General features: G+C 32.1%; 1 protein-coding gene across 4 annotated transcripts in view; it reads left to right on the top strand.

Moving 5' to 3' along the window:
* CSMD3 (CUB and Sushi multiple domains 3) overlaps nucleotides 1-19,249 on the top strand; it is a 1,211,731-nt gene that overhangs the window by 1,114,017 nt on the left and 78,465 nt on the right. For all 4 annotated transcript variants that reach the window (XM_054518783.2, XM_063726791.1, XM_063726792.1 and 1 more), the window contains 8 exons: nucleotides 804-884; nucleotides 1,854-1,967; nucleotides 6,184-6,372; nucleotides 6,749-6,895; nucleotides 9,508-9,696; nucleotides 14,475-14,660; nucleotides 15,746-15,940; nucleotides 18,697-18,870. In XM_054518783.2, the coding sequence (XP_054374758.2) occupies nucleotides 804-884; nucleotides 1,854-1,967; nucleotides 6,184-6,372; nucleotides 6,749-6,895; nucleotides 9,508-9,696; nucleotides 14,475-14,660; nucleotides 15,746-15,940; nucleotides 18,697-18,870 (1,275 nt within the window). The remainder of the gene's footprint in view (nucleotides 1-803; nucleotides 885-1,853; nucleotides 1,968-6,183; nucleotides 6,373-6,748; nucleotides 6,896-9,507; nucleotides 9,697-14,474; nucleotides 14,661-15,745; nucleotides 15,941-18,696; nucleotides 18,871-19,249) is intronic.

Raw genomic sequence — 19,249 nt, 5'->3', positions numbered from 1 at the left:
TGGGCAAATTTTTAACTCTCTTTAACAGTTTTCTGTTTTAAAGAATGGGGGCAATTCACTCACAGGTGGGAACTGAACAATGAGAACACTTGGACACGGGAAGGAGAATATCACACACCGGGGCCTGTCGTGGGGTGGGGGGAGGGGGGAGGGATAGCATTAGGAGATATACCTAATGTAAATGACGAGTTGATGGGTGCAGCACACCAACATGGTACGTGTATACATATGTAACAAATCTGCATGTTGTGCACATGTACCCTAGAATTTAAAGTATAAAAAAAAAAGAATGGGGGCAATTATAGAAATAGTAACATAAATTAAATAAGAAAATATTATTTTGTGAGGATTGAGTTAAGTATTTATAATACTGTCTGGAATAACGTAAACACTGAGCATTTGTTTGCAATTATTGATGTATGCCATGCACTTTGCTAAGTGCAGGGGATTCAGTGCTAAGTATTGGGAAAGATAGACACTGAGCAAGTAAGCAAACATGAGTACATAATTCCAAATTGTGATCATGCAAAGGAGGAAAAAAACAAGGTGTTTTGAACCACATAACAAGAAGGACTAGAATAAGGGTAAGAAATAAGGAATAAAAAGTAAGCATTGTTACCATGGGAAAATATTTTGTAATGTTGTAGTATATTTTTAAAAATAAAGATGTAATTGAAACTTGATAAATTATGTAATTTATTTTTATTTTTTAAACAATTTTCGATAATTTTCTTGTTTTTTTTGCATATGTGAATACATGTAGCTGCTCAGAAAAGGAATAAAGACATTGTTTATTTTTATAGCCTATCAACTAAGGGTGTGCCAACCTCCACCACCTGTGCCCAATGCTGAAATTTTGATGGAAGATGATGAATTTGAAATAGGTAAAGCCTGTTAAATTATTTTCAAAGAAAACCTACTGCTGGCAGAACAATTTGCTTAAAAATAAGCCAAAATAAAGAATAGTAAGCCTGTCTTCAGACCCTCATTCCCTGTGTTGATAGAGATTATTTAGAATTTTTAAGAAGGGAGAGGAGTGAAAAGAGGAAAGGGATTATTAGAGAAGAAAAATTAATTTTGTTTTTCTGGAATGTATAATTAGAAAACGTGTTAAAATGTGAAGCTGTTAACTGTACTCTGATGGTTTTTTCCAAACCATTATTTTGCTGCCTTCTGACACTGTAGTTCTAACCTTTGTTCTTTGAATTCAGGCCTATGCCTGACTTGGCAGAATGAATGGTTTGTAGGGCATATTAGAAGACATATTTCATTTCCATATCTTGGAAAATGCTTAGTTGATTCTACTCAATTTAATCATAAAGTTGCTTTAAAACTGAGTTGGAAATTCAACCCAAATAATTAATGCCACACAGTTTGAAAAAAAACTATATACGAAGACATCTTAATGTTGCCATAATAAACTTTTATTATTCATTATTATTATTATAATATTGATTTTGGTTGAGACACACAAAGAAACTATCAGTGACCGATGTAACTTTAATTCAAATACAAAAGCAATAAATAGAAAGCCTTCTAACTACTTGTATTTTTATTGAATATCTAACCTATATCAAGTAAATTATTTCCTTATGACTATTGCTTATATCCAGCCAGCATGCACCAGTACAGAGGGAATGGCAGTTCACTTTTGCCTTCAGTCCTGATTGGTCAATGACTATTATATACTGGTTTTTCAATATTTTGAATATAACTGCTACTTATACCTAATAACATTTTTATACTGATTGAAAATAACTGAAGGAGAAAATATTCTCTTACAATTGAAATATTTGTTTATTTTTATCATCACCTTGTTGCTTATATGAAACCTCGCCTCTTTTTTTTAATAGGTGATATTATTAGGTATCAGTGTCTTCCAGGATTTACTTTAGTTGGTAATGCAATTCTGACGTGCAGATTAGGAGAACGACTGCAGATGGATGGAGCACCTCCAGTTTGTCAAGGTATTCAATGGTTCTTATGATTATTTATTTCTTAAATATTTGTTTTATGTTAATATAGGTAAGACTGAGAAAAATCTATATAAATATGGAATATTTAACTGGAAAGAATGCTATACGTTTTATAACTCATATGTGCTATTTCATTTATAAATAGTCCACTGTTTATCAGATTTGACTTTAAACATCTTTGATTCTTTCAAGGGTAAATTTTTCTGGTTTAGCATGAAGTCCGTTCAACTTACTTCAATTATTTTGCTCTTAGGGATGGGAATGGAGGTGGAGAGAAAGGGAAATCACTTTAAATAAAGGTTTCAATGTTAATTGCTTTTACTTAGAAAGAGCTTCTGATATAACCACTAGACTCATTAAACTTTATTGAGTACCTGTTACGTAACGAGGATCTGAGGAAACAACAAATAAACAAGCAGAGTAACAAAAAATAAATTTTAAGTGGTCCTTGCTGTGGAAGCATCATGGAAAAGGGATATGGCAGTCATACTGGGGATAGCAGTAGAGTGTTTAGGGAAAGAGACCAGGAAGCTATAGATTCATATAATTTTTAACCACCTGTGGGGCAGGGAAAGCTTGATGGAAGCATTGTTTCCTGAGTCATGAAACACAATTCTAAATGACAATGAGTCTTATTCTGGTAGAACAGAGCTAGAGAGAGGGTAGTCTAAGTGGCAGATATATATGCAAAGATAGAGAAGTGAAAAACAACAGGGCATGGACTTCAAGGATTCACTGTGTTACAAGAGCAAGGCAAAGATAGACCTTGAATGATGTGCTAAGCTGTGATGTTCAAAAAAAATTTATTGTTCATTTGTGTAGCCCCTAGGCCCAGAACAGTGCCTAACACACAATTATCATAAATGTTGATTAAGTTGAATATAATTGAGTTGTATTTTATTATTCTTTCTAGCTTTTTTGGATTAAGTCCTTCTTTAGGTTTCATTTCTGAGAATACTGGAAATCTGTTTCTTGTGCGGTATCTTAGCTGCTATAACAAGTCTAAAGTAACTTCTGATTATTATGGGGTTCTAAGCATACTATAAAATTGAAAGCCTTACAAGAAGATAAAAGATTACAGGAGGCTTTGATGATAGCAAAAAGAAAAGCAGGAAAGCAGGTTTGGGGTTATAAATTGGAGCCAATGTGAGAATTTCTCATGGTCTTAATGCTACTAGAACATCTTGAAGTTGATTGAGAATTCTGAAGTCTATCACTTATATATTCCAGACATTTAGATGTCATTCATTCAGCATTTTGCTTTATGTAAGGCTACTCTCTAGACCTTTAGGATTATGTAGATTTCATGTTCAGATATTTAGATATGCAAATAGAGAAGACAGAGGCTCAAGCTTTGAGGGGTTATACATGGGAAAAAAGTTGAACAGACACAGGATATGTCAATGAGCCAATTACATAACAGCATTTCTGTCTTGACCCCAATAAAACTATATTATGAGCTCTTGGAGGGCAAGCTTCTTGTTTTTATATTTGAATCCCAATTCAATAAATTTTTTACAAATTAAAGTAAACATAACGTTCAGATAAGCTAGATATATTACAATTTTTTGTCTCTCAGACTTTCAGTGTCTTATTCCCCAAATCAGAATTTCCTGTAGATTAGTAATTGAACTTATTCTGTCTGCTATGGAGAATACAGAAAGCATAGTGAATTATTTTCTCCTGGTAACACTTCAAATACTAGCTAATAAAGTTAATAAATCATCCTTTAGAATGAGTTTATGTAGAGTTTCTATATTAATTATTTCACCAGGCATTTAAGCCAAAAAGCTGACTTTACATTTTTGTTTAATTGAGTTTATTACACAAGCTTGCTAAGACAGTCATTTGTTTGGAATCGGCTAGAATGAACCTACATCGTTTTTAGTCCATTTAGAATTTTTTTTGACTTTTCCTAAAAAAATAGCAGTATCGTTTTTGTTCTCTCTTCTTCTCTAGATGCTCTGTAGCTCTATGTGTCTCACTTAAAATATGGAAAATAATTCCAAATATGGTTTTCTGTAAAGGGATTATGGTAAATGAAATTTAATTTTCTGGCTTAAAAACATTGGCTACAACTGCATCTAGGAGATTTTGAGCACTTTAAACTTTCTGGCCATCAGTTTTCTCATATGTACAACGGGGATAAAAAGTATACACATTTTTTAATGTTGTGATAACTGAGATAATGTACCAATGGTGTTTAACAGTGCCTAACATAAAGTTACAATCAACAAATATTTACTGTTATTCTTGGTGGCTGTCAGGCTTCTTGGTATATGTTAGATAATGTGAGAATAGATTAATTTGTGTATTGTAGTAAAGTATATTGGATCATACCACTCATTTCAGTATGTAGTAGCCACATATTTACTTTTTTTCGTCTTTGACTCATATGTTCCATATCATTTCCAATCTTCAGGTTTATCTATTTCTTTTTTATGTATTTTTAAATTTTTTGAAAATCAATGTCAGAGTTCTCTTTTTAGGTGGAGAAAGAATGACCTGATACCATTTATTCAATATTTTTAATCTCAAAATTATATCCATGAAGGAAAATGCTAGGTTGAAGTAGAAGAAACTGAAATAATATCCAAAAAAAGTAGAAAATAGCTCTTAGCTTTAGCTATACTATATTTTAAACTCTATTATATAGTCAGTTTTCAAAAAGCCATGTATTAGTTCTGGCCAGTTTTCAAGTTTTCAAGAAGTCTTTTCAAGTTATTAACATGTTTATAGAGCAATCATATGCTGCCATAATCCACTATGTTAGTTACTCTTTTCTATTCCTATACTTGTTGGAGACTTTATAACTCAAAAATATTTAATTGTCTTTGTACCCTGAACACTATGAATATATAAGTTCTTCATCTATTTATTATATTCCAGCAACTACTTTAGTAGTTTTCAATCCTAACTCATTTAAATAAACATTGAAAAACAGGAATTCTTCTTAAAATGCTGCTCTAATTATTTTGAGAAACAATGCTATTTAACTCCAAAATGAAAGCTAAGGTATAGTAGATGAATTAGGAAATGGCATGGGATGTGTTTCTAATTAACGAAATCATCAAAATTATCTAGTCCACCCATTTGTTCAGTTGCCTAAATGTTCTCAGTAAGAACACCCAAAAGGTAGTCCAGTCTAAGTTTTAAACTGGTTAGCAATTATGTTCGTAAGACATTTTACTATGGCCATTATACTATTCTGACAAATAGAAAGTTCTTCCTTATATTGAAGCAAATTCTGTTTGGTGCATATTGGTTTACTTCTGCACAATGGACCATACTAAATAATTTCAGTACTCTTTCCACATCACAGAACTTCAAAAAAATTTTGTAAGAGGTTAAAATAGCATAATTTGAGTAAAAAGGGATTGATCAACTTAGTCATATTCTTCATTCTAAGTCCAAATTTAAGTAGATGTTCATAATTTTGGCCTGATACAGAATGCAATTGATGCCAACAACTAAAATTTGCTATATGTTGCAGGCTGTTAGACCATAATTATGTTTTTTTTGTCAACATATAACACATTTTATGTGTTTTTATAAGTGTGTCAATATATATACATATATGATATTAAAGCAGAGGTATTATTATTAAATAAAAAGAGTTTGTGCTTTGGGCTACATTTATGGGCTGGAGATAGTGTAGAGCTGAAAGGCAACTGGTGACTCAGAACTGTGTTAAATCCTCATGGTAAACATATACCTGATATCAGAAATGATTTTACTTGAAATGAATACTTTGAGAGAGGACAGTTTTCTATCTGACCCCACACATCTGAGTGAGTAGAAGGTTTAAGAGAGAAGAGAGTGAGTTAAAAAGTAAGGAAAGAAAGAGGTAAAGCAAGGACATAGATAAGACAGGCAGAGGTGGGAGAACATAAGATTAGGAGAGGTTGGGAAAAATATGAAGAAAGAGGAGGAATTAAATGGCTTATATTTTATTTATGTATTTATTTATGTCCAGAGAGTGGTGCATCTTCCATGTAATAAAAAATAAATCAATACTCTAAATTTTTAGGTCATTCCTCCAGCTTTTGAATCATAAGTTTAATACAACTTGTCTCTTCTAACAAATAATTCAACATATCATCCTTATAGCTATTGAACATGAAAGCAGAATACTCGGTATCTAAAATACAGTTTTCACTGAGGCTCTAAAAGGCTAGCATTATTTAATGACATTTTTCTTTGACAGTGCTCTGTCCTGCCAATGAATTACGGCTAGATTCTACTGGAGTCATATTGAGCCCTGGATATCCTGACAGTTACCCAAACCTTCAAATGTGTGCATGGAGTATTTCAGTGGAAAAGGGTTATAATATCACCATGTTTGTAGAATTCTTCCAGACAGAAAAGGAATTTGATGTTCTTCAGGTGTATGATGGTAACCAAGGGTTATATTTATTGGATATTCATCAATTAAGTACAAATGTTCTAATTATACATGTAAACTTTGAGTATAAACAGCTGCTTATGTGAGTTTATCTTACAGATATTTTTAGAAGTACCAACATTAAATTTACTCCTATACCATATGGAAATTATAGTTAGCTCTATTATTATTTTACAAATTATACATCATTTAGCTATAGAATTAAAATGCTTAAAACAAACATTTTATGTTTTCAGTTATTGTTAATGAGGTAGATTGGTGGTGAAGCAATTTAACCATATTTAATACTATTCTAAAGATATAAAATACTAAAGATAAATGAGAATATAATTAGTTTTCTCTAAATTGTTTTATTTTCTTCCCAAAGGACCAAATATTCAAAGTCCAGTGCTTATTTCCCTCAGTGGGGATTATTTATCTGCTTTTAATATAACAAGCAATGGTCATGAAGTATTTCTTCAGTGGTCAGCAGATCATGGCAATAACAAAAAAGGCTTTCGGATAAGATATATAGGTATGTAAAACTTATAACTTCAGGACAGATCTCACTATCATCTTCAGTATGATTATGATTAAGGAGCAGAGACACTATTCAACTAGACATGAATTCAAATCACAGCTCCTCCATTGATGGTTCTTGGACAATTTATGTAACCTCTCTATTTCCTATTGTAATGATAATAATTCTACATCCCTCATATGATTTTGTAAAATATTAAAAGCATTTAGGATACTTATGACTTATATGTCAGTTATAAATTAAACTGCGATTTTTAATACTTTAAAAAATAGGTTTGTTTTCCTTGAACTGACAAAAAATATTAATAGTGTTACTCAGCCGTGTGTTATCTGACCTATTTAAGAACTCCTTTAAATGACAAGTTTAAACAAAGGATAAACATACAGTGGTCAAAATCTTTGTTTTAATTTTTATCTATCTATTTGTGATACTTGCTAAAATACCTTAAATGTCGAAAGAGAGAGTAACAAACACATCATTTACAAACCTTCAGTTTTTAAAAACGGAAGCGTTTTGTCGCTACTGCTTTTTCTTGCGTGATGTTTAGAACGATGTAGGCTGGAAATTCTTTTTATTACCAAGGTGACATAGATTTTTTTATTATGTCTTCCTGTTTATAGGGTCTACTGATACTGAACCAATAATTTTCTTGTTGAGTAAATATACATAAATAGTCCTCTATTATGTGAAGGTTATGTTCCTTTTCTTTACTGCCCGTCTAAATCATGTCAGAGACCATTCTAAATCATGTCAGAGGCCATGGATATGTGCTCAATAGCAGAATCCCTCAGAAAGAGCCAGCTGTCTCTTTCTATACAGTGTTCACACCATGCCTCCCAAATCATGTGTCCCTGGTAATCAATTCAACCAAAAATTCCTTTTATAAATGTTTTATAAACAACTCTGACACTATGATTCTGGGCATAGACAGATACATTTTGAATTTCAGTTCTAAAAAGTATACTCTTGAATTTTACTCATTTATACAAATTTACAACTATGTATAAAAGGTATGAATAGAATAATTCTGTTTAATTCCCTTGATTTTAAAACTCTGAGATGATAGTTTGATTTTAACTTATTAATAATTTGTATTTTACATATTAGAATAACTTGTGACTGACAGCATATTACTACTATGTACATAATTGTGTCCTACAATGTTTCTATTATATCAAAAATAATTTATTATGCTATCAAAGTAGAAGTGTGTTAAAAAACTGAAACATGGCCAGGTGCAGTGGCTCGCGCCTGTAATCCCAGCACTTTGGGAGAATGAGGCGAGTGGATTGCCTGAGGTCAGGAGTTCGAGACCAGCCTAGCCAACACAGTGACACCCCCTCTCTACTAAAAATACAAAAACTTAGCTGGACATGGTGGCGGGTACCTGTAATCCTACCTACTCGAGAGGCTGAGGCAGGAGAATCACTTGAACCTGGGAGGTGGGGGTTGCAGTGAGCCAAGATAGTGCCATTGGACTCCAGCCTGGGCAACAAGAGCGAAACTTCTTCTCAAAAAAAAAATTGAACTATATGATATACCCAGTCATCTTGAAGAATTTTCATACTTGAGCTTATGTTTCTATAATATGAACAATGTAAATATCTTTTTATTAAAGTGTTGCCCAAATAGGGCATTTAAAAGTCAGCACATTAAATTCATGATAGATGATAACATAAAAGGAAACTATTCATAAACAATTATAAGTATTAGATTGACTGTATTATAGACCAATCCTTGTTCTTATTATTTGTGACAAAGTTGGATATAAATATAATGAAAATACCACTTTTAGCCCTCAAGAACAGCTTGACATATTAAATATGTATTTTTGCCTTTAGAAATGACAGGTTATGACATATATATCCTAAGTCCAATTTGTTTCTTACTATTTACCCCCAAAGCCCCATTTTTCTCAGATAAATTCATTAAAGTTTCAGAAGGTAAATGGGACCTGCCATGCTGAATATTCTCAAAAGTACATATGAAAAAGCTATTTGACATTATCTGTTGGCATTTCAAACATCAGGAGATGAAAAACTTTTTTATTTTATTGGCAATTTGTATCATAATATGTAAACGCTCTTGACAGAATGGACACCCTTTAATAGACTGGGAAAGAGGATTATGGAATGTGGGGGATTATTTTAGAAATCAACCAAAATGAAATGTATGACCTAACATGATAGAGGTGTCTGGATATAACTTCAAAGTGACATGTAAACGACATGCTCTAAAATATTGCTACCAAGGCTGTGGCATTTAGGTCCCTCAAATGACAGGAAATGCGGTTTCCAAAATTCAATTAGATATTTGTTGGGCTTTTGAACCTCCAGGGTGTTAAGAAAATACATTTCAATTCAGAAGACATTTTCGGTGACAATATAAATTGGAAGAAAGCTCAGAGTTAGTTATGTCTCCCAAAAGTTATGTCAGTAGATTATTTTCAAAAGAGGAAAGAGCACAATATGTTGTTCATATGAAGTAAAATTTACATAGATGACCACTGACCTACTTTTGAGCACTAGTCGCTGTATAGGTGTTTATCACTTTGGGTAATAACTTCTGATTCATTAATTAAACAGCATTTTTTTTCTTTTGAAAAGCTTTCTACTGTAGTACACCAGAATCCCCACCTCATGGATATATTATCAGTCAGACAGGTGGGCAGCTTAACAGTGTGGTCCGTTGGGCCTGTGATCGAGGATTCCGACTTGTTGGAAAAAGCAGTGCTGTGTGCAGAAAGTCTTCCTACGGGTATCATGCATGGGATGCACCGGTCCCTGCCTGTCAAGGTGAAGTATATTACGCCAAAATGAACAAAAACATGAATATGAGATTAGCACCATTTAACTTTTTTATTTGGATCACTAACATTTCTGAGAATAGAAATATTTGGAAGCGTATTGTGAACTCTTTTCATAAAAACAAGGCATAACATCGCAGAATGATAACTTCCAGGGGAAAGAAACATACTGTTTTATAATTCTTCATTATTGTTATGCAACTTATATGCCTTGACTTTTTCCCCTTGTATACATACTTTATTCATACATCCTCCATTCCAGTTACTTTGTTGTAAGACAATTGTTGAATGAGAGGGAGACTGAGTTAGTGTGAAGTCTGCAGAGAGATAATAGAGAATAAGAATGTGCAAGTACACTGAAGACTGAGTCTCACTCTTAGCATCCAAAATTTTCTCTCACAGCAACAAATTTAAGAGAAAAATGTAACCCACCACCTGGTTATTTTTTTTCTTCAGTGGTACAGATAACACAACAGAGATATCAGAGATATGTTTTTTATTTTTCTTTGTATTTTGTCAAAAGTCGAGGCACTGAGCATTATATCATGCTGCAAAAAGAATAACAAGCTTGTTAATCAAAAAATTGCATGTTTTAGAGTTTTTGATTAAGACTTGTTTTTATGGGAGGCTGAGGCCAGAGAATGACTTGAACCCGGGAGGCGGAGGTTGCAGTGAGCTGAGATTGCAACACTGCACTCCAGCTTGGGCAACAAGAACGAAACGCCGTCTCAAAAACAAAAAACAACAAAACAAAACAAAAAGACTTGTTTTAAATAGTAGTTGAGTCTCTTACCTAAGTGTAGTCATAGTCATAAAGACAAGCTCAACATCAGCTATGCAGAAAAGCTAATGTCATTGGACTTTGAAAATTTTAAAATACTTAATTCATTACATTATTTTATCAAGATGAAAATTAATTTTGTATTTTGTTTAACTCTACTCAGCATGTAAAGATGCAGATAGCAACTTTGAATTCTCACATGAAAAAATGCAGGATACTCTAGGTTAATAAACAAGAAGTCTTACTTATTACCTATTTTTTGGTGGGCATTTATAAAAAACAAAAAAGTAAGATAGGTAATTAAAATTTAAAATCTACCAATAATAAGTTAAAATTAGCTAAGGAATAGGTATTACCAGGCACTTGAAATGGCTTCTTTTACCTATCAGAGTGCAATTTATAATTCATTAAAATATAGCTTTCAAAGGCATATATAAACAAATGCAAAATGAAAGAATTATTGTTTCTTGTTGTGTTGATGCAAGGAAACATTAATCACTTATTAGGATTCTGGGAAGCACCATTACCTTAATGGGTTATCAACACTGAAGGCATTTACTTCATGCAGAATAGATACATTTTAGTAAAGTATTAAAACAGCTGCTTTCCTTTGACCAATGAATAGCAGGAGTATTTACAGTTTTTTAGTATTAACTAATTTCCCAGAATTAGTTTGGGAAAGAATCTTTGATCTCAAATTTCATAATAGAATTAAAAAATATAAAATAAGCTTATATCATATATATTTTAAATAACCACTAACATGCTCTGAATTTTAATTGTTTTTAATTTTAAACTTTTGTATTTAATTACATAATGATTGCTTTTATTTATATTTATATACACACATATACATACACACCTCAATATGCTATACATATATAGTCCTTAAGAAACATTTTGTGAGAATAATTGACTATCATGTAAAATAAAAATACCACATGCTTTCTGAAATTTTGAAATTGCTTTGTAGAATTAGTGCTATAATTTCATTGAATATACTCCATGTAATTTACATATGGAGTCATTTTTTCAATGTCCTTAATTTAAAATCGTTTTATAATTCAAATAAGAAAGTTGAAATATAGTTTAAAAATGAGATATTTGGTGAAGTAAAATGATAAAATATATGTAAATCATGTAGCCATTTCCAAAAATTGATCTTTTCTAATTGTTAAAAAAGATTAAGACAAAATGCTTACAGGATATGACCTCTATTTGGACATTAATAATTGAAATGAAATGTTTTTATGCCATTTGGAAGAGCTATTTGCATAATGCACCTTTTATTTCAAATTTGTTTTGCATTTTTCAGTCATTTTTCTTTTTCTTGCCTCTTAGGTCTTCTTATACGTCCTTACATATGTTTACTTGAGCTATAAAGTTACACAACGTGAGCATAAAGGTAGAAAATTAGTCAGCTATATCTATTTGGGTTTGGTCAGGTGTTTTATTTATTTTTGTTCTCATCACATAACCATTTATTCATCCCCCCCCCTTCAAAAATTGAACCATACTCATGAATACAATTAAGTATTATGTAGTGTTACGTGGAAACTCACTTTATATTCCCTGTCTCACTTTTAGTTTGTGATTTCCTGAGAGTTGTATAGACAAGCCTCTTTTACAACCACTCAATTATGATGACTTTTCTTCTGAACTGGATTTATTTTCTTTCTTTTCTTCTTTTTAAAAAAATTAGCTGAGAAGTTAAATTGTTAACTATCCATAGGCACAGGAATTGTCCCATTATTCTGGTACATTGTGTCTTTTTAGTTCTAAAATAAAACCACGTTTTACTAAACATATATGTGGAATCTATACTATTTAACTACATCTCTTTTTACTTTGACCTAGATTCAATCTATACTACATTAACAATGAATAGTTAATTTTTAGAAATCAGTAAATACATGATCTTTGGGAGGGAGATGGCATATAACAACTTGAAATTCCCAAAAGTTCTAAGTGAAAATATAAACATTGCTTTAACAGACATCAGGGAAACATTTACTTTTCAACACTATTTTAGAGGTTCTGTAATTAGAAAGCAGGGATAATAACATAATTATATGAGATTGCATATGTAATTTAAGTCAGTGTTACAGCTTTTCTGTTCGTAATTTATAGGTTACCAAATTACAAAAGATCAATTATTCAGCAGTAGGGATTCTGCCATTCGGTTTTGACAGTTCTGTAAAGATTTCACTAAGGTTTTTCATTTTATATTTAATTTACATGGGTTAATGAAAATTAAGCAGCAAATGGTAGATTTTATAAGAGAAGTGGAAACAATTTTTGGTCGAAATGGAAGATGGGTGAATAGTACATAGCATTTATAATATTTAAACTAAACTCAAATCTTTCTGTAGTTTATTTCTTCTGTTATGAGAGAGAATATAAATCTGTAATTCTTTGTATGAAACCTGTAAGCTAGATATCTTTCATAATACAGAAGCTTTCTCATTTTATAACAGTAATGCAGTACATATATCTATCAGTTATTACATAACTCCAGTTGGTTCTGGGATGACACTCATATTCGAATACATTAGTCCTTATGTGGAGATATGTATAAATATTTACTCTGAGTGTTATATAGAAAGATACATATAGGGCCAGATGCAGTGGTTCACGCCTGTAATCCCAGTACTTTGGAAGGTAGAGGCCGCTGGACTGCTTGAGCCTAGGAGTTTGAGACCAGCCTTGCTAGCATGACGAAAACCCATGTCTACAAAAAAATACAAGTATTAGCCGGACCTGGTGATGCGTGCCTGTGGTCCCAGATACTCAGGAGGTTGAAGGTAGGAGGACTGCTTGAGCCCAGGAGGTGGCGGTTGCAGTGAGCCAAGATCCTGCCACTGACTCCAGCCTGGGAAAAACAGTACTGTGTCTCAAACAAACAATTGGCCAGGTATGGTGGCACGCACCTGTAGTCCCAGCTACTAGGGTGCTGAGGTGTGAGGATCACTTGAGCCTAGGAGGTAGAGGTTGCAGTGAGCCCAGATAGTGCCACCGCACTCCAGCCACGTGACAGATTGAGACTCCTGTCTGAAAAAAAAAAAAAAATCTGACTTTGAGTATTGCTACCAAATATATACTTTGAAAGATTATGTACACATCATTTGAAAGATTTTGTGTTTTTTTTTCTGTTTGTAAGTGCCAATTGTGTACTTATAGGGCAAAAATGGTAAAAAATCAATTTTAGGGGATTTTTCTGTAGGCTTTTAAAATTATAAAGTATAAAATATATACAACAAACTAGGCAAATATAAAATTTTACATTATTATCACATCATAGTAAAACTAATTTTCACCTACATCAAATGTATTGTAGATAAAAATCAAGATATCTAAGACACATCAGTGAAATTCAGGAAGATCCTAACTAGGTTTTTAAGACAGTTAGTCCTGTCCTTGTATTTATTAAACATATCCAATATACACGATACTTTGTGGATGGTGCCCCAGCTCATACATTGTGGCTTCTCCTAAGACAGAAATAGCCAGCTTTCAGGTAAAATAAATCTATTTGATTTTTTCCTGACCAAAATTATGATTCATATTGGTTGCCACTCTCTTTAAAATATTTAATATTTATCTGCCAAATTGAATTAATCAAACTTGCTATATGATGGTCCAGTCATGGGCTTGCATTAGAGATACTCTTTACCTAACTTGCATTCTCATATAATCCATACGAATGCTGATAACCATGCACATAATAACCAGAAATTAAGTAAGAAACCAAGAAATAAAGCATTAACAATGTATAGATCCATCAATTTATAAATGTTACTAAATAAGAGATTGGAATAAATTATTCAAAATTTATGGTTCGGAAAGTATTTCTGTGATTCTGAGATTGTTTCAGAGGAATTGAAAAAAATCTCCATTAGTTTTGCATGTTTTACAGTTCAGCAGAGTTGCCAATAAATTAAACATTTTTCTGTTTATATGATTTTGCTTGTGTGTATTTTTTCTAGCAATTTCCTGTGGGATTCCTAAAGCTCCAACAAATGGAGGAATACTAACAACAGACTACTTGGTAGGAACACGAGTTACCTATTTTTGTAATGATGGATATCGATTGTCATCCAAAGAACTTACTACAGCTGTATGCCAATCAGATGGAACATGGAGCAATCATAACAAGACCCCTCGCTGTGTTGGTATGTGTGTCAAGGGAATTTCATCAGTTGTTTTTCTCTTGGTATTTTATATACCTGAAATTTTATGTATTGTAGAATTATAAAAACCAATCCCTAAACTGAAATGTGATGTCTAAGAAATAAAAGTTGAGTAAGCTATCTTGTACAATGAAGTACTAGAAGACAGTACAAGGACTTTTCCATCATTTTTGAAAACCTCAGAATATTTATGTCAAAAAAGACACTTTTATTTTATACAATAAAGTTTTATTTTGTAAAAAGTCATCCTTTAGTCAACATGTGTTTTCAATAAATGGCCCCTTGAGAAAATTTTTAAAGATTGTGTTAATAAAATGATATTTTGACATATTTCAATCTGATTTTTATAAGGATAAACAATGTTGCAAAAATTATCCATAACTTTAAACTTTTGTTGATATTCTTCTGGTTACTTACATTTAGAAGAGTTCCTATTGCTGTCACTATTACTTCACTAAATAAGTTTACATAATGATAAGACATTAATTCTGGTAAAGATTTGGTAGCAAAAAATAGAAAATATTGATGTAAATAAACTCTTGAATTTTCTCTAAATTTCAATTATTTTTTCCCATTTAGTACTAACATTTCCACTTAGCTGTGATTTCACTTAAAATGAAGATTGTTAAGTTGTTCGCACTCTCAGCATAGGTATCTAATAAGGCTTCTACTTACTTTGAAAAAGTTTTGAATTAGCTAAAGTTGATATCACTACTCTTGCATAAAAAGGCTATTCTCATCAAAAAAATTTCCTTGAAATATAGTCTTTTGTAAACTTATAAAGAAATAAGGGAGTAGATGTAAGCCAACAATTGGGATTCTAAGTAGGTAGAATAATAAGTACAAGATTGAATTGTGAAACCGTTGAGTGTGTTCAAGAACTGCCAGCAATACCATACAGCTAGGGGAATGGAAAATATCAACATGCAAAAGAAATAAAGAACAAATACTAAAGGACCTTGTATAGTGCAAGAGTAAGTGAATTAAGGCAGTAGTGATGTAAAGAATGGAATAGACGTTAAGATATAGTGATTTGTTAGCAATTACACCCTTTGGTTTTTGTATAGTTGTTACATGTCCAAGCATCAATTCCTTTACCTTGGAACATGGAAGATGGCGAATTGTGAATGGCTCCCATTATGAATACAAAACCAAGGTAGTTTTCAGCTGTGACCCTGGTTATCATGGACTAGGTCCTGCCTCCATCGAATGTCTTCCTAATGGTACTTGGAGTTGGAGAAATGAAAGACCATATTGCCAAAGTAAGTATATACTCTGCTAACCTTATTTCATAAGCTATGTTTGGTTATCGAATTCTTTGAATCAGTTCCTTTTATAAACACACTAGATCAATAATTAGATGACATTACTAATATGGTCATTTATTCTCATTACGTTTTTAAATTTTCTAACTATGTTTCTATTAGTAAATGCTTTACTAGCAAATAATATTAGTAAATGCTTTTCTAGCAAATAGAAAAACATGGGCTTTGGATTAAGAAATCTAGTGTTTGAATTGTTGATCTGTTATCTACTTTAACAACGAAGTAATGTTTACTTACTACTTGACAGACATGCTTTTAGTCCTTTACATGTTTTATACTCATTTGGTTAAAAAAAAAAAAAAAAACCTTTGCCCCAGATGTAATCATTCTATTAAAGTCACAGAGCCTATAAATGGTAGAGAAATGATATTTGACCAAGTAGCCTGACTAAAACCCTTGACTTTTTATTATATCATGTTTATTCTCTCTGATTCCAAATTCTAAAACTAGAAAATCTTAAAACTAGAAAATTATAATACCTGTCATGTAGAGTTACTGCAAACATTTAATGGTATGACACAATTGAAATGCCAGCTATAACCACATCCTCAATAAATATTATTGAACCAAATTGAGCAGTTAAGGCATTTTATTTCCATACATTTTTATAATATAAATGGCCAGTATCTAATATACATAAGCTAATAGAACATAGGATATTCAGGTGAAATATCTTGAACTCCCTTTCTTACATTTGTTTATTGTCTGTTTTGTTTCAGGAAATATGCTAGGCGAAAATTCAGTCTTTTAATTAGTGTCCAACACAACTCTATGGTATATATTGTATGGAGACCCATGATTTATAGACAAACTAATAAAGAGATCAAAGGTCTACGTAGGATTATTATGATTAAGAAGTTTAACATAGCAGACAACTATCTTATGTGTAATAAGTACACAAGTATTATTATCTTATTTATGAATATTCACTGATTTGAAATTTATTTTTTGAATCCCTGTATCAGTATAGAATTTTTTGGTTGCCCTGTGTTCCAAGATAATCACATTAATGAATTAAAGTATTAAAAATATATTTCTAAATTATGTTTAATATTGTAAAAATTTGCCATCATCTGTATTTTTTTTGTTCTTTTTTTTTTGTTCGTTTGTTTGTTTTTTGAGAAAGAGTCTTGCTCTGTCTGCCAGGCTGGAGTGCAGTGGTGCGATCTCAGCTCACTGCAACCTCTGCCTCCCAGGTTCAAGCAATTCTGTCAGTCTCTGCAGTAGCTGTGATTGCAGGTGCCGGACACCACACCTGGCTAATTTTTTTCTGTATTTTAGGTAGAGATGGGGTTTCACCATGTTGGCCAGGCTGGTCTGGAACTCCTGACCTTAAGTGATCTGCCCTCCTCAACCTCCCAAAGTGCTGAGATTATAGGCATGAGCCACTGCACACAGCCTGTATTTCTACATTTTTGTGCTAGTCCTCCAAGTTTTTTTCCCAGGATTTTTCTCTGACTGCAGACTCCTTGTTTTTTCCAAATTATTGTTTAAAAAGAATAATTTGTTTCTAAAGGGCACATGGATAGTAATATTTCAAAGAGCTAGGTAATTATTATCTACTACAGAAACACTCATTTAATCAGGTTTTCAACAAATGTTTGTCTGATTCTATTGTGTTAGATTCTTTATTATGTAGAATGGTTTAAATGATAAATAAGGTTGGGTTACTGCCTACAGGTAAGAATGAGGGAATGGCAAGGGATTTAGGAATTGCAATTAATTGAGAAAAAGAAAAAAATAGTATTTTTTTCTGGTCCTCCATTTAATCATCTTTTAAATGAAAATAATATAAATATTAGAATTAATAATAATATTAGTATATCAATAATATTAATAGCCACCTCAAATGACTTTTTTGGGGGGATGAGCTCAAAAACATCAGTACATTTTAAATTTGATATGCAACTCTTGCAAGTTTGAAAGTTTTCTATTTCTCTACCTGACAGCTATCTAAAACTTAAGACTGAAAACCTAGAGAGTTGTTTTGAGCATTACATAAATGAAAACACTGTAGCACCTAGTACATAATACGTGCCCAATGAACATGATCTGTTATTTTTTTTATGCTAGAATGGCAGTTCATCTGTGGTCTTCAAATATGAAGAAGTCATAAGAGATGCTATATGACCCAGCAAGCCAGTTAAATTTATTTTCTTCAATTTTTTAAAACTTAGAAAAAACAGATGAATTATATCTAATGGATCTCATGAAAATCAAATATTTTACATGTAAAACTCAAACTATAGAGTTCTTGACAAAAATTATATTGTAATTATTATTTTAATGTTGGTTTAGATATGAAGAAACTTTGGCTCAGGTAAGTCAAAGGGCTTGCCCAAAGTTACTTGATAAGACAGAGAAAGATTTTGGATTAATGAATTATCATCTCTTTAAACTTGTGATCCACTGTAGCCAGCTTGACTAAGCGAAAAATGCAAAAAAAAAAAAATGAAAAAAAAAACTTTATGTCTCTGTTACTTAGAAGGTTCTATGGGGACTTAAAGAGGATACATTTTACATTATGTCATCTCTTTTCTCCATACTTTCACACTCATTCAAACATGTTTTACAAATGCCAATTTCCTTTGTAAATACATCAAATCATAGGAAGCTCAAAATGTTCAAAGCACAGTTTTGTTACAAGTGCAGCTTGACTATATCTTTAAGGATTTTTATTTATCATTTTAAAGTTATTTCCTGTGGAGAACTACCTACACCTCCAAATGGAAATAAGATTGGAACTCAAACTTCATATGGCTCAACAGCTATCTTTACCTGCGACTTGGGATTCATGCTTGTGGGCTCTGCTGTAAGGGAATGCCTTTCCTCAGGTCTTTGGAGTGAATCTGAAACCAGATGCCTAGGTACAGATTTTTAATTTGTTTTTACCAAACTTCCCCCTGCCCCTCACCCTTGAAAAGAGGCATCTCTTTTTCCCTAATATGAGATACTAATTTATATTCATTCAGTAAGGATGTTAAAAACCAGAAAATACTTATCTTAAAAAATGGCTTATGATAGAAAAGCTACTAAACGGAATAATCAAATAGCATTCCTAGTGAAATCTAAGGAGAGACACATTTTCTTCCAGGCATGGTGAAAATATAATGGTGAAAACTAATTGCTGAAAATTGTATGCCTGCTTACTCAGCTGGGTTAATCACTGTAGCTGTTAAGTCATTCTAAACCATAGTCAATTCTCTTTTCACCTATTTGCTTAAGGTAATGACTGAAGAAGATAAA

Source organism: Pongo abelii, chromosome 7 (genome assembly GCF_028885655.2).
Source record: "Pongo abelii isolate AG06213 chromosome 7, NHGRI_mPonAbe1-v2.0_pri, whole genome shotgun sequence".
Taxonomy (NCBI): Eukaryota; Metazoa; Chordata; class Mammalia; order Primates; family Hominidae; genus Pongo; species Pongo abelii.
The sequence above is the reverse complement of the archived record's forward strand: the minus strand, read 5'-3'. Positions and strand labels throughout refer to the sequence as shown.